This window comes from Chiloscyllium punctatum, chromosome 26, assembly GCF_047496795.1.
Source record: "Chiloscyllium punctatum isolate Juve2018m chromosome 26, sChiPun1.3, whole genome shotgun sequence".
Lineage (NCBI taxonomy): Eukaryota > Metazoa > Chordata > Chondrichthyes > Orectolobiformes > Hemiscylliidae > Chiloscyllium > Chiloscyllium punctatum.
In genome coordinates, this window is record NC_092764.1 from 42,453,534 (window position 1) to 42,473,731 (window position 20,198).

Genomic DNA, 20,198 nt, shown 5'->3' on the forward strand with positions numbered 1-20,198 from the left:
AAGACCCTTGTGCTCTTCAAAACCCTAGCCTCTATTCTTTATTTTTCCCTTTCAAGGGGTTTGACAAGTAGAGGATAATTCTTCTTGAGGGGTAATGTTGAACTGGGGACAAAGTTTCAAAATATGGGTTGGCCCAATAAATTATGAAATTTGGATAATTTTCTATCTCTCAAAGTTGTTAGTCTGTGGAACTTTCTTCTTTGGGGAGTACTGGAGACTGGATCATTGAAAATGTTTAAGGTTCAGTTTGTCAGAGTTTTGATTAATAGCAGATTCAAGAATTATTGGGTGCAGTGGACAAGAAAGTGGAATTGAGACCACAATCAGATCAGCCATGATCTTTTAAACGGCAGAATAGGCTTGAGGGGTAAGATGGTCTATTCTTACTCCTAATTCTTGTATTCTTGTATTCACACTGCAGCTTACCATTATTGTCACTGGACATGCCATCTCTATGTGTATTGACGGCATAGTTCTGCAGTTGATTCTCTGATGATCTGGACCCTGCAAAGATAAGTCACCATGATCATTGCCAGTTAGATATGCTGGGGTTTTACTTGTAATTGGTAGCATCTTGATGGGTACTGCCAATCAGTTTATGCTAGATGTGACAACTTCTTCCTGACAGCTCCACTGAAAGCAATAGATTCTGTGCTTGGCGTGCTGTTGGTAAAGCATCCAGCATTGTGGTTAGTCAGATATTCGCATATCATACTGGTGCCAATCCAAATCAGAATAGTATTCCAGTACAGAATGAGACAATTTAGATTTTCAGCCCTTCATGCCTATATTGGTTCCCTGAAAGAGCATTTTAATAATCCCATACCTCCGTTCATTCTTTAAAGTTCTGCAATCTTTTCGCTTCTAGCATTTAACCAATTTTCTTTTAGAAAGCTATTACTGAATCTGCTTCCACCATTCAGTCAGCAAGCATGAGCATCAATGAGATTGATCACCTCATGTTACATCAGCACAATGGAAGGAGATAACTGATAATGGCTGGTAAGTATAGTTAGTCCTGGTCATTTACACTTTATGCTTATTTCTGGTAAGTTTAAATAATAAAAATAAATCCTTTAACCAAACAAATGTATATCCAGTGCTATGTGGGAACCACAAGTTATATTTCATGCTACAGTCAGCTTGAGGAGTTGATGCTTCATTGTGGGAGCTTAAGTAACAGCTAATTTGAAGTTGAGTGCCACATTGTTAGCATGTTTCAGGAGATAGCCACTCTAGTGTTGAGGCAGAGAGGGAAAGGGTAGATGAGAAAGGCCAAGCAGGTAATGTAGGAGACCCGTCAATGCATCTTGCTATACTACTGGTTTTCAGTTCTAATTACTGGTGAGACTCCCAGTGGAATTACAATCAAGCGCTTTACATCATGATGTCTCAAGTATCAGGGTGAAAAGGTAGGGCTGGTTTCAGGGCAATGGGGCCTGCATAAACGACTGGGGTTGCACCAAAACAGGAGCATGACCAGTACTGTGGGGGGATTTGCTCGTGCTATTGCAGAGGGTTTAACTTAGCAGGGGGGCTGGGGCCTGGATACGTGTTCAAAAAGGAGATAAGCAAAGCTTGAAATAGAAAGCAGCAAGTTAGTAAACAAGTGTGGAAAATTGTGGAGACAAAAGGCTCAAAAATAAAAAAACAGTTTGGCAGTCAGTATGATCCTGTTGGCAAACCATAAACTAAGTTTATGGAATGACCCCCAAATGAAGAAATTAGCATTAAGATTTCATTTATGATACCTTCTACTTTAATAGAATCAAAACCAACCTACATTAAACATGAACTAACAAACAAATGTTACTTCAAATAAAAGGTAAATTTCACTTTAAATAGTTGATTAAACAAAGATATATCTTATACAACCATAACCACTCACATCACTCCCCATATGGCAGTAGGTGCCAAATCTTTTCTGCAATATGGTCTTTATTCATGAAAGGCAGGTTGGGAGTCTGACAACAGTATCTCCAAGTTTCACAAATACAATCATCATAAGTGTAGTATGCTTCTATGAACTTGGCCTCCTTCGGCTCTTAGCCTCAATCAACTAACCAGTAAGACTCAGGTTCATGATTTGGCCACTTTTTGGAAAACTTCCAGCTCTCTAGCATCTCCAAGCTTTTCAAACATCTCTTCAGGTTTTTAATCCTTTTTAATTGTTCATATGTTGCCTCCAGAATCCTTTTCAAACCAAAACATAAAAATTTACCTCTTCTGGAGAGAAACGTATTTCCATGGGCAGCACGGTGGCACAGTGGTTAGCACTGCTGCCTCACAGCACCAGAGACCTGGGTTCAATTCCCGCCTCAAGCAACTGTCTGTGTGGAGTTTGCACATTCTCCCCGTGTCTACGTGGGTTTCCTCCGATTGCTGCAGTTTCCTCCCACAGTCCAAAAATGTGCACGTTAGGTGAATTGGCCATGCTAAATTGCCCGTAGTGTTAGGTGAAGGGTAAATGTAGGGGAATGGGTCTGGGTGGGTTGCTCTTCGGAGGGTCGGTGTGGACTTGTTGGGCCGAAGGACCTGTTTCCACACTGTAAGTAATCTAATCTAATCACTTCTCACAAGAATGGTTTGTTTCTGTTTCTGTCCCAGCCTTCTATTTGTATCCTGATTGTCTTTTTCCTGGACCATATCAGAGCTTGGGCTCACACGTGGCAAATAACATTTGTGCCAACCAATGACTTTCTCCAAGAAGAGACAATCCAACTTTCATCAGAGTAGGTATGAAGCTGAGAATACTGAAAGCAATTCATTTTCTGACTGTCCAAAGCCTGACCACCATCTACAAAGCACAATGAATGTGATGGAATCTCCTCAATTGCTTGGGTGAGTCCAGCTCAAACAATCATCAAGAAGCTTGACACTGGACAAAACAATCTGCTTGATTGGCACCACATTCAAAAATATCCACTCTCTCCACGACCAATGGCATGCAGAGTGCACCAACTACAAGATGAACTGCAGAAATTTGCCAATGATCCTTAGACAACACCCTTCAAGGTGAAGAATAAGGATAGAAGACACATGGGAACACTAACACTTATCTCCAAGCCACTCACTATCCAGACTTGGAAATATATAATCACTTAGTGTCATAGAGTCATAGAGATGTACAGCATGGAAACAGACCCTTGGGTCCAACCCGTCCATGCCGACCAGACATCCCAACTCAATCTAGTCCCACCTGCCTGCACCCAGCCCATATCCCTTCAAACTCTTCCCATTCATAGACCCATCCAGATGCCTTTTAAATGTTGCATTTGTTCTAGCCTCCACCACTTCCTCTGGCAGCCCATCCCAGACATGTACCACCCTCTGTGTGAAAGACTTGTCCTTTAGCACTTTTATATCTTTCCCCTCTCACCCTAAACCTATGCCCTCTAGTTCTGGACTCCCAAACCCCAGGGAAAAAGATCTTGTCTATTTACCCTATCCATGCCCCTCATGATTTTATAAACCTCTATAAGGTCACCCTCAGCCTCTGACACTCCAGGGAAAACAGTCCTAGTCTATTTAACCTCTCCCTATAGTTCAAATCCTCCAACCCTGGTAACATCCTTGTAAATCTTTTCTGAACCCTTTCAAGTTTCACAAACATTCTTTCGATAGGAAGGAGACCAGAATTACACGCAATATTCCAACAGTAGCCTAACCAATGTCCTGTATAGCTGCAAAATGACCTCCCAACTCCTGTACTCAATACTCTGACCAATAAAGGAACATCTTCTTTACGATCCTATCTACCTGCAACTCTACTTTCAAGGAGCTATGAACCTCCATTCGAAGGTCTCTTTGTTCAGCAACATTCTCTAGGACTTTACCAATAAGTATCTAAGTCCTGCTAAGATTTGCTTTCCCAAAATGCAGCACCTCACATTTATCTAAATTAAACTTCAACTGCCATTCCTCAGACCACTGGCTCATCTGATCAAGATCCCATTGTAATCTGTGGTAACCTTCTTCACTATCCACTAGACCTCCAATTTTGGCGTCATCCGCAAACTTACTAACTATACCTCAAGCTCATGTCCAAATTATTTATATAAATGACAAAAGGTAGTGGAACCAGCATTGATCCTTGTGGTACTCCACTGGTCACAGGACTCCAATTTGAAAAACAACCCTCCAACCACCACACTCTGTCTTCTACCTTTAAGCCAGTTCATATCCAAATGGCTAGTTCTCCCTGTATTCCATGAGATCTAACCTTGCTAACCAGTCTCCCATGGGAAAGCTTGTTGAATGCCTTACCAAAGTCCATATAGATCACATCTACCGCTTTGCCCTCATCAATCCTCTTTGTTCCTTCTTCAAAAAACTCAATCACGTTTGAGAGACATGATTTCCCAGAGAGGGTGCAGAATGTTCTCAAGGGGCAGGGGGCCCGCAGGAGGTCATTGTACACATCGGAACCAACAACATACGAAAGGAAAAGGTTGAGATTCTGAAGGGAGAATACAGAGTTAGGCAGGAATTTAAACAGGAGGTCCTCGAGAGTAGTAATGTCTGAATTACTCCTGGTGCTACAAGCTAGTGAGGGCAGGAATAGGAGGACAGAGCAGATGAATTCATGGCTGAGGAGCTGGTGTATGGGAGAAGGATTCACATTGTTGGATCATTGGAATCTCTTCTGGGGTAGAAGGACGGATTGCACCTAAATTGGAAGGGGACTAATATATTGGCAGGGAGATTTGCTAGAGCTGCTTGGGAGGATTTAAACTAGTAAAATGGGAGGGGGGTGGGATGCAGGGAGATAGTGAGGGAAGAGATCAATCTGAGACTGGTACAGTTGAGAAAAGAAACAAGCCAAACAGTCAGGGCAGGGAGGGACAAAGCAGAGAACAAGGTAAGACTGATAAATTAAACTGCATTTATTTCAATGCAAGAGGCCTAACAGGGAAGGCAGATGAACTCAGGGCATGGTTAGGAATATGGGACTGGGATATCATAGCAATTACAAAAACATGGCTCAGGAATGGGCAGGACTGGCAGCTGAATGTTCCAGGATACAAATGCTACTAGAAGGATAGAAAGGGAGGCAAGAGGGGAGTGGTGTTTTTCATAAGGGATAGCACTACAGCTGTACTGAGGGAGGATATTCCCAGACATATGTCCAGGGAAGTTATTTGGGTGGAACTGTAAATTAAGAAAGGGATGATCGCCTTATTGGGACTGTATTATAGACCCCCTAATAGTCAGAGGGAAATTGAGAAACAAATTTGTAAGGAGATCTCAATTATCTATAAGAATAATAGTGTGGTTATGATAGGGGATTTTAACTTTCTATAAGACCATAAGACATAGGAGTGGATGGAAGGCCATTTGGCCCATCGAGTCCACTCCACCATTCATTCATGGCTGATAGGCATTTCAATAACACTTACCCGAACTCTTCCCATAGCCCTTAATTCCTTGCGAGATTAAATATTTATCAATCTTTGCCTTGAAGACATTTAACATCCCGGCCTCCACAGTGCTCCGTGGCAATGAATTCCACAGGCCCTCCACTCTCTGGCTGAAGAAATGTCTTCTCATTTCTGTTCTAAATTGACCCCCTCTAATTCTAAGGCTGTGCCCACGAGTCCTAGTATCCCCGCCTGATGGAAACAAATTCCCACCCTTTCTAAGCCAATGTATTATCTTGTAAGTTTCTATTAAGATCTCCCCTCAACTTTCTAAACTCTAATGAATACAATCCCAGCATCCTCAGCTATTCATTGTATGTTAGGTCTACCTTTCCAGGGATCATCCATGTGAATCTCCGCTGGATACGCTCCAGTGCCAGTATGTCCTTCCTGAGGTATGGGCCAAAAACTGGACACAGTATTCCAAAATGGGCCTAACCAGAGCTTTATAAAGTCTCAGTAGCACTTCACTGCTTTTACATTCCAACCCTCTTGAGATAAATGACAACATTACATTTGCTTTCTTAACCATGGAACCAACCCGCAAGTCAACCTTTAGAGAATCCTGGACTAGCACTCCCAGATCCCTTTGTACTTTGGCTTTATGAATTTTTTCATCGTTTAGAAAATAGTCCATCCCTGTATTCTTTTTTCTGAAGTGCAAGATCTTACATTTTCTCATATTGAATTACATCAGCCATTTCTTGGGTCACTCTCCTAAACTGTCTAAATCTTACTACAGCCTCTCCATCTCCTCAAAATTACCTGTCTGTCCACCTAACTTTGTATCATTGGTGAACTTCGCCAGAATGCCCCCAGTCCCATCATCCAGATCATTAATATATAATGTGAACAGCTGTGGCCCCAACACTGAACCCTACGGGACACCACTTGTCACCAGCTGCCATTCCGAAAAAGAACCTTTTACCCCAACTTTCTGCCTTCTGTCAGACAGCTAATCCTCAATCCATGTCAGTAGCTCACCTCAAACACCAGGGGCCCCGCACCGTACTCAGCCGCCTCCTATGAAGCACCTCATCAAAGGCCTTTTGGAAGTCTAGGTAGATAACATCCATCAGGTTTCCCTGGTCTAACCTATGTGTTACCTCTTCAAAGAATTCTAACAGGTTTGTCAGGCACGACCTCCCTTTACTAAATCTATGTTGACTTGTTCTAATAAACATAGACTGGAACTGCCATAGTGTTAAGGGTTTAGATGGAGAGGAATGTGTTAAGCATGCACTTCCTCAGTGTCATTGAGGAAAAAAAATGCTTGAATTAGTGAATTATAGTATAAAGGTATTCTAGTATTTACAAATTCAAAGTCATCTAGTATCTCAACCAGATCTTCAGCTCTCATCTGTAGATCTCTTTTTTGATTCCAGAAGAGTCCCTCTCCTCCTATTCATAAGTCTACAGAAGTCTTTGGATTCCTTTTTATGTTAGTTGTCAGCTTTTCTCATTCTCTTTTTTTTTTGCAGCTCATATTTATTATTTCCCCTCTAAACATTGCTTCGTCTGGTTCTCACTTCTATTATCAACCCAACATCTACAACACACCCTTTTCTGCTTCAAATTCCTCTCTACCTCTTATCCTCCAGGGAGCTTTGACTTTCCCTTCATGGAAATATATCCCAACTTACAGACGATCTCCTCTTTAGCATTTTGGTGGTATAGACTTGAGTGTTGTTGAAAGAAGACATATTTTCTCAAAGCTTTTTTGTCTTGAAGTCCTCAGGACAATTTCGAAGAATGACTAAAGTCAAGGTCATACAAAATTTATACAGTGTGAGAAGACAGTGCTGGTTGATTGGATTGGTAGAAATATTGCCATGGACAATGTACCAGTTAATAATAACTGACAGTAAGTGACCAAGCTGTGTTTGAATTTTAAATTAAGCAGTTTGGTTCTGATTGGTCAAGGCATTGGCTAGAGGAATAAACCAGAGAATTGCTGTCACGTATGCACTGAACTCATGTTCTTCGTCTCTGCAAAGAATAGAACCCTCTATGCTTCATATGTTATAAATATCGCTTTCCCTTTACTTTGGTAATGCTTTCAAATTGTCCCATGAGTAGATGATGGAATGCTTTAACAAGATGTGCCATTTGTTTTCAGCTGTATCTCCTTTATGGGATCCCATTGATCCATTATATGGTTGCCTGTCAATCCTTAATTCAAATTTACTTGGGTCATATCTATTCTCATTCTATTACCTACCCCTAATTAATTAAATTTCACACTTAATTGCTCCTGTTTTTTTCCCCACAGGTTGTTAAACCTTAAAATACTACAATTATGGCCACTAAATGTCCCCTTCCTCATACTTATAATGCTTACCTCACCTTTCTCTAGAACCAGACCTAGCAACATTTTGTTCCCTCCTGGGGACCAGTTCATGTGAATAGAAATTACCTTAAAATGCCTGAGCAGATTGTGACAATTGCTGAAAATTTCTTCGAAAAGGAAAGTTTGTAGTTTTACAAGCAGTTATTCAAGTACATAGCTTATATAGTTCTTTTCAGCTATGTCTGAAGCCAAATCCAAGTAAAAGTTAAAGCTATCCTCTATATTCATCCACCAAATAAAGTCTGTTTATTTAAGAATAGCAGTTTAACAATTTATGTTCATCTTTCTGCCAATTTAGATTTATAAATGACCAAAATATGGAATGACAGCAGTTAGTACCCATAATCAATCTACAAGTGAGGCCGGTTCATTTGGTTTCTGGGAATATACTATGAACCAGTGACAACATTATAGTGTGATATACAAGCAATAGATCTGTGTGTGCTTTGATATAGAGAGCCGTGGAATACGCCTCAAAAGCAGACACTTTAACAGAAGGTTATAAATGAGAAAGATATGCTTGCCAATATATATTGGTTAACTGAGCTGACCACAGTTAATGGGATTCAAATAATGTCTCTTATCAAGGACAACATCATTGTCGGCATCCAAATGATTACAAAGAATGTTGTACCCTCTGAAAATGAAATACAAACAAGTGATATATATTTAAATTTCTGCAATGGTTAACTTACAAGTCTGACTGAGAAAGCCATAGAAAAGACAATGCTAAAGGGTACTGAGTTAATTGAGAAGAACAAAATAAACTAAAACAACTAAAATCAGCTTACAAACTCCAACCAAACAGACAATTCTGACTATATGGGCAGCACGGTGGCACAGTAGTTAGCACTGCTGCCTCACAGCGCCAGAGACCCGGGTTCAATTCCCGCCTCAGGCAACCGTCTGTGTGGAGTTTACACATTCTCCCAGTGTCTGCGTGGGTTTCCTCCCACAGTCCAAAAACCTGCAGGTTAGGTGAACTGGCCATGTATTGACTAAATTGCCCATAGTGTTAGGTGAAGGGGTAAAGGTAGGGGAATGGTCTGGGTGGGTTGCTCTTCGGAGGGTCGATATGGACTTGTTAGGTCGAAGGGCCTGTTTCCACACTAAGTGATCTAAACTCCTAAAAAGAACAGAATAATTTTGTGTTGAGATTACTACCTTCAAAAGGAATTTGTTCAAGATGAGATCACATTCTATGGCAATACTCCTATCAACTGAAAGCTGAAATGGTGCAGAAAATTTACTTTGGGATTGCAGCATACGTGTGCTCAGCCAGAGGTGCTATATATTTACCCATCACAAATACTGTACATAATCTCTAGATATCTTTGTGTTCCTTGCTATAAATTCTCAAATGACAAACTAATAAGTCTTTAATGTAACATAGTGCCCCTTGGTCAAAACTGGAATACTAATTTTGTTGGAAGCAGCTTGTTCCCCTCCATGGCAACAAATGAAGAAAAAAAAACCAGAATCAGCATCAACAGACAAAACAAGTCAGCTTGAAAGTCCAGAAGTTTAAAAAAAATGCAGTTCAGAACCAACACAATTTGAAATAAGAGAAAGATCAAATCTTTTCTGAATTTGAATGCGCATGTTATAAAATGTGATCTCCAGCAGTGAATGATTGTGGATGGCTCTGAAGGGTAGAAGGAAAATTTTATGTTAAAGCCCAAGTATCTAAGGCAGGATACACTCGTATTGGCAATAAATTTCACAAACCCAAAAGATTCATGTTCTGTGGTTGTTGTGTATTGTTCAACTAGTAGAAAATGTTACTTACAACTATCTTCAAATGCAACCTTTCCACCAAATCTAAATATCCAACAACTAGAGTGTGTTCATTTTTAAGAAGATGAAATTCTCCAAAGGATCTACTGACTGAATTTTCAAAAAGGTTGCACATACTGAGAATGTGTATATATTTACACTTCCCTTTGCATTAAAAAGCCAATGGAGCAGGTGTTTTAGGGACCCCTTAACCTTGATCAGCACAGATGATTAACAAAGCTTCCTTTATGAATTATTCAGATCTGAAGTGTAAGTGCTCAAGAATTATGCCACTTGAACTGATTGAAATATGTTCTTGTAAGGCACTAAGGCACAGCAAAACGAACGAACCCACGCATAATATTTTTAAAAAGTGGGCAAGACACTGAATCGTTATTGAAAATTTTCTACTTTCTTTTGTGAATTGTTATATTTCTTCATTTTTAGAATAAGAAACATTAAAGCAAAGTAAAAAAAAGGCAATCTGGCTCCTCAAGTCTACACCAGTTCTCTATAAAGCATTTCAATCGATCCACATCACTTCACTCTATCCCTCTAGCCCTGCAAGTTTATTCCCTCAAGAGTCCACCCAAATTTTCTTTTGAAGACTTTCACCATCTCTGCTTATATTATTCTTGCTGGCAGAGAATTATAGGTCATCAATATTTGCTGCAGAAAGTACTTCACATTCCTGCTCTCTCTTGTCCAAAATCATACTTCTGTGTCCTTTAAACCTCATATCATCAGCAAATAGGATCAGCTGTTCTTTGTCTACCTTATCTAACTGTCATAATCTTGCAAACCCTATCTTGAAAACAACCCCAGCTTCTCAAATTTCACCTTCCATCTAAAATCATCATGAAACAAATTGTGATACTGACCATTCTCCTGATAGCAACAGAGCGAAGATACAAGCCTGAGAGTTTCACAGCTTCAAACACAATGGCCCACCATCACCAGCCTTGGGTCAAGAAATGACACCAAATACCAACAGTTCACTTTGGCACTGTACTACTTCCTAAAGACTTACCATAAAATGTTTGGATGTTGCTAAAAGTAATCACTTATGAAATGGCAGCAGCCATATTTGATAAAGGTGAAATCTTTAACAAAGAGGCCTATTTGACAGAGATAAGATCTGTTCTTGAATCAAAAGGAATGTCAACATGATGTACAACATAAGCTCATGATCTAGAAAATGGCATGACTTGAAAGCATCCAAGTCAGTCCTGCAGAAGACAGGGAGATACTGCACAAACCAACTGTATCAACCTATGTCAAGAAATTAAATTTTCCATACTCAGGCAGTTATATGCTATGGATATTGGGATCAGGAGGTTGTGTCCAAAGCTGTCACCCATGAAATTGGTAGGCGGTGAAGTATTCACTGACAGATACAAAGAGATATTCTATTGAACTGACTATTACTGTGAGTTGGACTCCCACGAGACTGACATCTCCCAGTCTATGGTTGATGCTCTCCTGCAGCTTCTGGTCATGGTTGAATTAGATGAAGAACACATCACTCAACCAAGCCACTTACTACTTAGTGAGCTCCATTCGAACTGCTCAAGTACTATCCACCGTTAAACCTTCCTGGTTTTGTCCTTTATTGGATGGTAGGATCTATTCCGCAGAACATACCTGCCACAAAAGTCATCACGTTATAGAAAAAAGGTCAGAGGGGAGGTTGTAACAATTACAGAGGCATCCTGCTCCCTATTGCCACTGAGAAGGCCTTTTCTAGGATCATGATTTGGAGATGCCGGTGTTGGACTGGGGTGTACAAAGTTAAAAATCACACAACACCAAATTATAGTCCAACAGGTTTAATTGGAAGCACTAGCTTTCGGAACACCACTCCTTCATCAGGTGTTTGTGGAGGACACAATTGTAAGACACAGAATTTATAGCAAAAGTTTACGGTGTGATGTAACTGAAATTATACATTGAAAAATACCTTGATTGTTTATTAAATCTCTCATCTGTTAGAATGACCATGATAGTTTCACTTCTTTCATATGTAAATCACAAAACTTGTTTTTAAAAGTTACATTCTCAGGTCAACTGTAACAATTAGTGTTAGCCAGATAATACGTATTATCTGGCTAACACCAATTTAAAAAAAAACACCAGTTAAGAACAAGTTTTGTGATTTACATATGAAAGAAGCAAAACTATCATGGTATTCGAACAGATAGATGAAAGACTCAACAAACAATCAAGGTATTTTTCAATGTATAATTTCAGTCACATCACACCGTAAACTTGTGCTATAAATTCTGTGTCTTACAATAGTGTCCTCCACAACCAACTGATGAAGGAGCGGGGTTCCGAAAGCTAGTGCTTCCAATTAAACCTGTTGGACTATAACCTGGTGTTGTGTTAAATGGCATCAATAGTTTGGAAAGAATCAACTTATCAGGGATAGTCAGAATAGTTTTGTGCAGGGGAGGTCTTGACTCAAAACTTTGCTTGTGTGTTTTGAGGAAATGACATGATGATTGATGAGGGTTGTGCTTGTGAGTGTTGTCTATGTGGACTTTACTAAAGTATTTGACAAAGTCCCTCACAGTAGGCTGGTTCAGAAGATTAAGATGTGAGATCCACAGCAACTTGATAAGTTGGATACAAAATTCGCTTGGTCATAGAAGACAGAAGATAGTTGTGGAGGAGTGCTTTTCTGACTAGAGGTATGTGATGAGTAATGTTCTACAATGATCAAGGTTGGGATCCCTGTTGTTTGTGATATACATAAATGATTTGGATGAAAATGTACATGGTCTGATTAGTAAATTTGCAGATGACATGAAAATTGGAGGAGTTTGTAGATAGTGAGGAAGGTTGTCAAAGGATACAGCAGGATGTAGATCAGTTGGAAAGTTGGGTGGAGAAATGACAGATGGAGTTTAACCCAGATAAGTGTGAGGTGATGGATTTTGGGAGGTCATGCATGAGGAAGGTATACAGTAAATGGCAGGACCCGGAGGGGAGCATTGATATACAGAAGGATCATGGGTGCAAGTCCATAGCTCCCTGAAGGTAACAATATAAATCATAGCAAAGAAGGTGTATGGCGTGCCTTCCTTCATCAGTTAGTGCATACAGTATAAAAGTCAGCAAGTCTTGTCACCTCTGTATAAAACTTTTTACACCACATTTGGATTGTGCGCGCAGTTCTGGTCACTGCACTAGGAGGATGATGTGGAGGCTTTGGAGAGGGTGCAAAAGATATTTACCTTCGATTGGAGTTTATTAGCTACAAGGAGAGGTTGGACAAACTTGGATTGCTTTCACTAAAACTTTGGAGGCTGCAGGGGGAAGCATATAAAATCATAAGAGGCATTGACAGGGTGAATAGTCAGAATTTTGGTTTGCCAAGGTGGAAATGCCAAAGACTAGGGGTATAGGTTTGTGGTGAGAGGGGAACCTTAACGGAGATGTGTGAGACAAGTTTTTTTTAAAACACAAAAGGCAGTCGGTATCTGGAGCATGCTGCCAGGGAAAGTTGTAGAAGCAAATAAGACAGCAACATTTAAGAGCCATTTAGACAGATAGATGGACAGGCAGGGAATAGAGGGATATGGACAATGTGCAAGCAGATGGGATTAGTTTAGAATGGCATCATGGTTGGAACAAACATGGTAGTCTGAAGGGTCTGTTCCTGTGTTGTGCTGTTCTATGATCACAAGTAGATTCCAAAACATGTCGTGATTTCTGTGCTGGCAAATCTACACTGGACATGATTTTACCCATACACTAGCTAGGAGTGTAGGAATCAGGATATACTTCTATTAACCTTCCGTAGATCTCACTAAAATGTTCAACACCATCAGCGAGACAAGGGTTGCTGGGGAAAAGCTGTGTACTGAAGCTCTTCAACCTTGCTCCTTTTGAGATTTTTATGACCATTTAATGGCTGCACTTTGCCTTGCCCCATTTTTGAGGCTGATGTAAGGAGTTTAGCGGGAATGGTGTGGAGCCTGGCAATACCTGTATTACTCTGACTGAGCTATAGGCAAGAAATGTTTGTGCACCTCCTTCAAGATGCTTCATGGCAGAGAAATAGCCCAAAACTTGGATGACTTACAACCATGAAGAAAAGAAGCACAACATTGTTCATCTTTGCAATTTTTCCTGCATCACGGAGGAAGAAATTAGATTAGATTACTTACAGTGTGGAAACAGGCCCTTCGGCCCAACAAGTCCTCACCAACCCACTAATGCGCAACCCACCCAGACCCATTCCCCTGCCCCTAACACTATGGGCAATTTAACATGGCCAATTCACCTAAACTGCACATTTTTGGACTGTGGGAGGAAACCGGAGCACCCGGAGGAAACCCACGCAGACACGGGGAGAATGTGCAAACTCCACAGAGTCAGTCGCCTGAGGTGGGAATTGAACCCGGGTCTCTGGCGCTGTGAGGCAGCAGTGCTAACCACTGTGCCACCGTGCCGCCCACAATTCACTGCTACAGTTCTCTCATTCTCTCAAACACTGAAGCGTGTTTACACTAATCACATATAGGTCTTTGCTGGCTCATGCACATTTGCAAGATGCCACATACCCAATGATTTTCTGTGTGAGGTGATATCCAGAGCCAAAACACCAGTAAAATGTATCAGCCGTTACACCAATGATGGTTGCAAACTTCATATGAAAGTCCTAAACACTAACCCTTGCCCTTGGGACATATTAGCTGATGAGAACAGGAAATGAGGATATCATCTCTGTGTCAGAATGATCAGAGGTTACAACAGATTGGCAACATGCACTCTCACCAAAAATAACCTGAAAATGACAGCTCATAACAAATTCATAAGTGACAGGTCGCAGAAATGAATCCCACTAATTGGCCTACAGCTCCAGCAAAAAGCCACCAGATGAAGCCTCTCTCCATGGCCAACAGAGTTGATTTCCTGTAGGCGCATTACATTAGCCGGAATGATTCTGACCACGGAGCTGGGATATGGCTTTATTTCACAAGAACTCAAATCATTTCATTTCTTTTTACTTTTGAAATAATGGAAATTGGAAATAATGTCGCGCCTCTCGAACACTCCGGGGAGTGGTAACCAAATGAGATTTTTGGTTTCATTTGGTAATTTCGATGAGAAATCAAACTCTCGTATGTGTTACGATAATTAACTTGCTGAGCAAAGGGTAAAATATCTATCGATTAAGTTAAAAGCACCACGTGGAAGGAAATAAAAATCTCTAATTGCAAAGTGGGAGTTCCGCTTTGGTCTCTAGTATCCCATCCCTTGTTCATTGTTGAAGACATTGAAACTGGTCCAATTGTCTTTTTTTTTAAATGAAAAAAAGTTGAAAATCGATAACACTGAACGGAGAACAATTCATTAACACAAGTTCAGTCTCCACCTCAGTAGTAGAGCGACTCCTCGATTTCAGAACAGGTTAGGAACACGTCTCCGATGGGCCGGGTTCCCGGAGGACTGGAGAGCACAACAGGAAGGTCTAAACCAAGCCATGGAGCGCCTTGTGTAGTATATGAAAATGAAAGCGGCTTTGACAGTATGCAGCCAATACATAACAGTTATACACGGATGCTTAGTTGCTGATACGAGCCACCAACACGTATATCGTTGCTTTGATCCCATTTCTGAATCTTTTGGGATGAGGCCGGGCGGGAGTGGTGACCGTTTCAATGAGCGACCCATTTACATAATGGCCAGATGGGAACAGGCTGGACTCCACTGGAACAGGGTCCCCCAGTCACAGCATTGTATTGTTAAGCAATGCATTTACAATATAACGAAGGGCAATGCATTTACAATGTACATTGTAACTGATACACAGTACATTGTTTTGTCATAAACATTTCTACCCAAGATACTTTAAACAGCTTATTACAATCAAATATGTTGGTAGCCGTACAGAGATACAAACGCACCTTGCGCCTTTTGTATAGACGCGATCCCTCCAGTGAGAACAATGATCGACCAGACTGGAAAAGAAAGAGAGAATTCAATGTTTGTGTCAAGTGACGCTGCAGTTTGAACATCAAATGGAATCATATAACATCGGGATAAATTCAGCAGAGATTGGAATAAAAAAAATAAAATTAAGACAACTACTTTTATGAACATCTACATATATAAACATGTACAACAAGCTACTCCCATATAATTCTTCATAATTAAGCAGGAAAGCTAACATGCAGAGATTTGTTTTCTAGATACGTAACCAGTTCATCTGCATCTCCCACGAAAGAAAACAGGCTTACAGGGGACCACATTTCGTCTCATTTCAGGTTTTGCTGTAGTCAGGAAGGTTTTCGACATTCTTTAGCACCTGTGATGTCCTGGTGGGAAAGTCTCTAACCTCGGGGTGCTTTCAATGTTTGATGAAGATGGGAATGATTGTGGACGACTACAACACAAAGCGCAAACCGAGAGGAATGAAATTCACTGAACATAATTCCTCAATATTCAAACCTCCGTGTCATTCAGGCTTTGGTGCGAATTCTTTGCACTTTTGCAAGTTTAATAGACGGTGAAGCTAAATATTCCCAAACCGTTTGAATTTACATGATAAATGCAATTTTTATCGAGCCGATTCTCAACATCACATGTTTTCCCCCTCAAACCTCAGTGTAAGCCTTTTTCCAAAAACTAAGTATGATGTTCAATGTTTCAATTTGATGACTAGAATTTATAAGATTTATTTATACGCGTGCAAGTAATTTAACAGAATAACTGTTAGCCGGTATTAGTTACAAAGCAATAATGGAATTAACACGGGCCTCATCAGAAGTTCAAACAGTATTAACTATCTTGCTGCGCAGCAAGGGATTTAGGTCTGGAATCAGCTCATATTAATTATAGAAAATTAACATTTGCTATGGTTGGTGCCGTTTTGTTTGGCTCAACTGCGTGAACAAGTGTCATATTGGATACGGCTGAACATACCTTGTATGCAGATTACAGTCATTGCATATTAAGTGACTATCACCAAAAGGAAATCGTGCCGTGCATATATTACTGAAAGAGATTGTGACAACTTTTCGAAATAAATTACATATTGCCCCTTAAGAGAAGCCGATTGGTTTGTAAGGACGAGACTGACGCCAAAGGGAAAAGGGATAATGAAGACATTTTCCTGAATGCATGTGTAGCAGAAACTCCTCGGTCTTTCTTGTATTAACCGACTCAGATGCACCCGAAGTTTCCCAGTGCGCCAACGGAGAGGAAGGACCTCTTGGTCTGGTGCAAGCTCCCCAGCCACGGGGGGCGGGAGATCCCCGAGCAAGCTGGAGAACGGGGAAATCTCATTCTGTTTGTGCATGTTCAGGTATGAAGTGGTGCTGCCCAGTCAATGTGTAAGTCAGCTAACAAAGCGCCTGTGGACTAATGCTTTACACAAGCGAATTCCAAATGCTCGTTGCATTGTGTTTGGCACAGGATTTGAGGAAATATTTGGAAGGACAATTGACAATCCTTTTCTCGGATCAGTTTCATGTTTTACAATAATATTTTTCATTATTTCTGATGAATCAAATTCGGAGCAAGTCTACGAGGTAATTCAATCAAATCCATTAGAAGCTTTCTACCAATTATTTGTACCGTGAAATCTTGAAGTACATGAACTGGCTTGTCATACAACGTTGAGGAGGCAAATTGAATCTGAATGAAAAAAAACTAGGCTTTGCACAATTTTCACCCTAGTGGACGAGAAATATCACCATATTTTCTGTTTCGTATTCAACATCATTCAACAATAAACTTAACTCAACATCGTCTGGCAACTGGGAAATGGTGGTCCCATGCACGGGTCACGGTCAATGACCCTTCAGCGTCTCCGCCACTCATTAAAATCTGTCAGTTCAGAGCAAAATAAAACAAGATCTCCTTTCAGTAATGCGGTGACAAAAACATCAGGAGGTGAATTCAGCTCCTCGACATCGCATTTGCTTTCACTGGTGCATTTCAAAACCAGATCTGGTGAAACTCTAACCACCCTGACAGGAATTTGGTGCCGTTAAGTGCTTGAATTGCGCTCGATGTCTGGGCAGTAAGTATTTGACGAGGAAAGCCTGAAGCTGGGTGAAAACTCAGAGGGAGCTGCAGGAGGGAGCGGGTATGGGGTGGGGAAGGATGTGGTCGCTCAAGGTGCTCGGACAGAAGGAACTCACGGCACCACGTGGAGCCGGCACTTCAACACTCTCCGTTAAACGACAACAATCTGGGCAGGATCACACCCTGACACCCACTCCATCTCCCCGGTGTCCGGGGGGCGAGGGAACCAATTGGTTTCCATCTCTCCTGGTTAGCAGATGCAAGAAGCCGCGGTTCAATTCGGTTTTCCTTTCGCACGGTTCCACATTGACCGTCCATCTAGACCCGACGGGAGCGAGCCTTCTGCTCAGAATGAATGAGCAGCCCTTGCTATAAACCCTTGTGCTCGATGTGTTCACGACCTTATTCTTGGCTGCATTAGCGGGGTCGCCTCCTTCCAGCAAACTTTTTGATGGCTTGACATGGATTCGAAGTGACTGGTCATTTAAAAACATGAGGTTACGAACACGACGGAACAGAAATATTCCAGTCCGTGTTACAACGTTTATTTTAGCCGGTTAGCGAAGCCCTGGCAGAACCGCTATTCCACGAAGCCCCAAACCTCGAAAATATAAAAATAAAACTGGCATATTTTGAAGAACAGTTCTTTTGGACAATGGGAGTGGATGATTTACAAAGCAGAGATGCTTCCTCTAGATGGCGACGTTATTTTATATTTTTACTACAACTCACCTTTGAACATGAAGAAAAACTGTCTTTCCAGCACCATTCTCTCGGTGTCGATTTATCCGAAGTACCTCTTATTGTATTGAGAGCAGTTTACAGAGCTGACCGTATCCAGACCAGGACAGATCACAGATCACTCCGGAGCGGTTGTCAAGTAAATCAAGGAAACCACGCTTTTAGAATCAGGCGAAATGAGCCTGTATCCAGTAGCTTAATGCTCGATACCTATTTAGATTCATACATCAGGTCCATAATCCAATTTCCTGATATTCTAATTCTATTCAGAAAGCAATTCCCCTACACCACAGACCCGTTTCTTCGGAGGCAAACTTTTCACACGAGGTTAATTCCATCCCTTTACTGGGTCTATCCCTTGGGCATTTCCTCCACAAATACCCTCGGTCCTCGAAGAATGTTCTGTGGCCGTAGGTCTTGGTTTAAATGACTTATCGATTGACAAACACTGAAGGAGGGAATGCAGGAGTATCGCAGTAGTTTCAAAGCCGCCCAAATCCGTCAAAGGGTGCACAGCAGACAGGAAGGGACTGTCGTTGTTCCGAGGAGCAGAAAGAGCTACTCCAGCTCCCAGCTGGATTGAAGTACTGGGTAGCGAGTGAATGAAGCTCATGTTCCGATCTACGTGCGGCGCTTCAGTGAGCAGCTTGTACGCATGCACCCACTTCACAGAACCCACTAAGCTGCAGCCTGCTGTTTCCAATTCCACACACACACCTTCAGACACAACGGCAGTGGAAGTCCAAAGGCTAACCGTTAATGAAGCTTCTCTTTTTTTAAAAAAAATAAGTTCTCCATCACTTGACGGAGTTAGTACGTACAACACTATTTTAAATAGCCAGAAGATTTCGAACTCTTATCATTGGGTAGTTATGGTAAAACAGGTGAAAAGAGAAATTTAAATACACTCCAGATATTTTTTTTGACAGGGTGGGTTTATACCATTTTGATCGTTTCAAGTAACTGCTCCCAGAACACACTCCAGGCAAAATATTCCTGCACGGAAAGATAGATTCCTGAAAAATGCAAGCTACCAGCTTTTCATTTATCGTCAAACGTTTACATCATTGGAATTTCGAAAATCTTTCAAAATATTAACTAGGGCAATGCAATGCAACTGACAGCAATGTCTTCCAGTCTGAAATGATCAGTTAACCTGAAAATACAGTAAAGGAAACGAGTTTCCAATCACACGGGCTGCTCTGTTTGTTGTTTTGCCTGAAATTCTATATTCAGTCTGAGAAAAATGCTCCCTTCAACACGGATGCACAAAATTACTAGAGATCCATAGATGAGAAACATTGCGGGAAAAAGATGAGTGGACAAATCTATGTCGAATGGGTTTATCTCCAAACAGCACAAACCAGGGAAAGTATTATATACAAGGGTGATAATAATAGAATCTCTGCTTCCGAAAGAACAGTTTCCGAGTTTTACTCAGCCATAAGTTTTAATGCATGGTGACATGGCCAACAAAAATAGCTCATTATGATTTTCTATATAACGTTTTCACGTAGAAAAAAAAACTTTTGTAGAACGTTAAACTGGATATATTGCGTTAAGTAACTCACCTCTTGACCCAACCCTCCCAAAAACGTTTTGCACCAACTACAAGGAAGTCAAGTGTGTGGTCCATTACTGAAAACAATACCCAAGATTCGAAAAGTCAGCTTGCTCTCTCTCCACCGATGCTGTCTGACCCTCTGTGATTTCCAACATTTTATTTTGTTTTCAGTGTGGTGGAGTCCTCTCCACTTGGTCGAGTACAGCTCCAACACTGAATAAGTGGCACAAAACATCTTGTATGATTTGCACCTCATCCAGCACTCGTTAATGCAGGGTACACCAGCTAACAGCAGTACTGCAAC

At 41.1% G+C, this 20,198-nt stretch overlaps 1 protein-coding gene across 6 annotated transcripts in view; it reads right to left on the reverse strand.

Moving 5' to 3' along the window:
* neto2a (neuropilin (NRP) and tolloid (TLL)-like 2a) overlaps positions 1-20,039 on the reverse strand; it is a 44,216-nt gene extending 24,177 nt beyond the window's left edge. Inside the window, exons 1-3 of one of the 6 annotated variants that reach the window (XM_072596238.1) lie at positions 19,902-20,039; positions 15,465-15,518; positions 427-504 (exon numbers count right to left, since the gene is read on the reverse strand). In XM_072596238.1, the coding sequence (XP_072452339.1) occupies positions 427-445 (19 nt within the window). In that variant the 5' untranslated portion in view covers positions 446-504; positions 15,465-15,518; positions 19,902-20,039. Of the gene's footprint in view, positions 1-426; positions 505-15,464; positions 15,519-16,482; positions 17,241-17,301; positions 18,185-18,321; positions 19,161-19,901 lie in introns of those variants that run through there. The other 5 variants (XM_072596233.1, XM_072596234.1, XM_072596235.1 and 2 more) reach the window with 5 other exon arrangements.
* Positions 20,040-20,198: the final 159 nt, after the last annotated feature.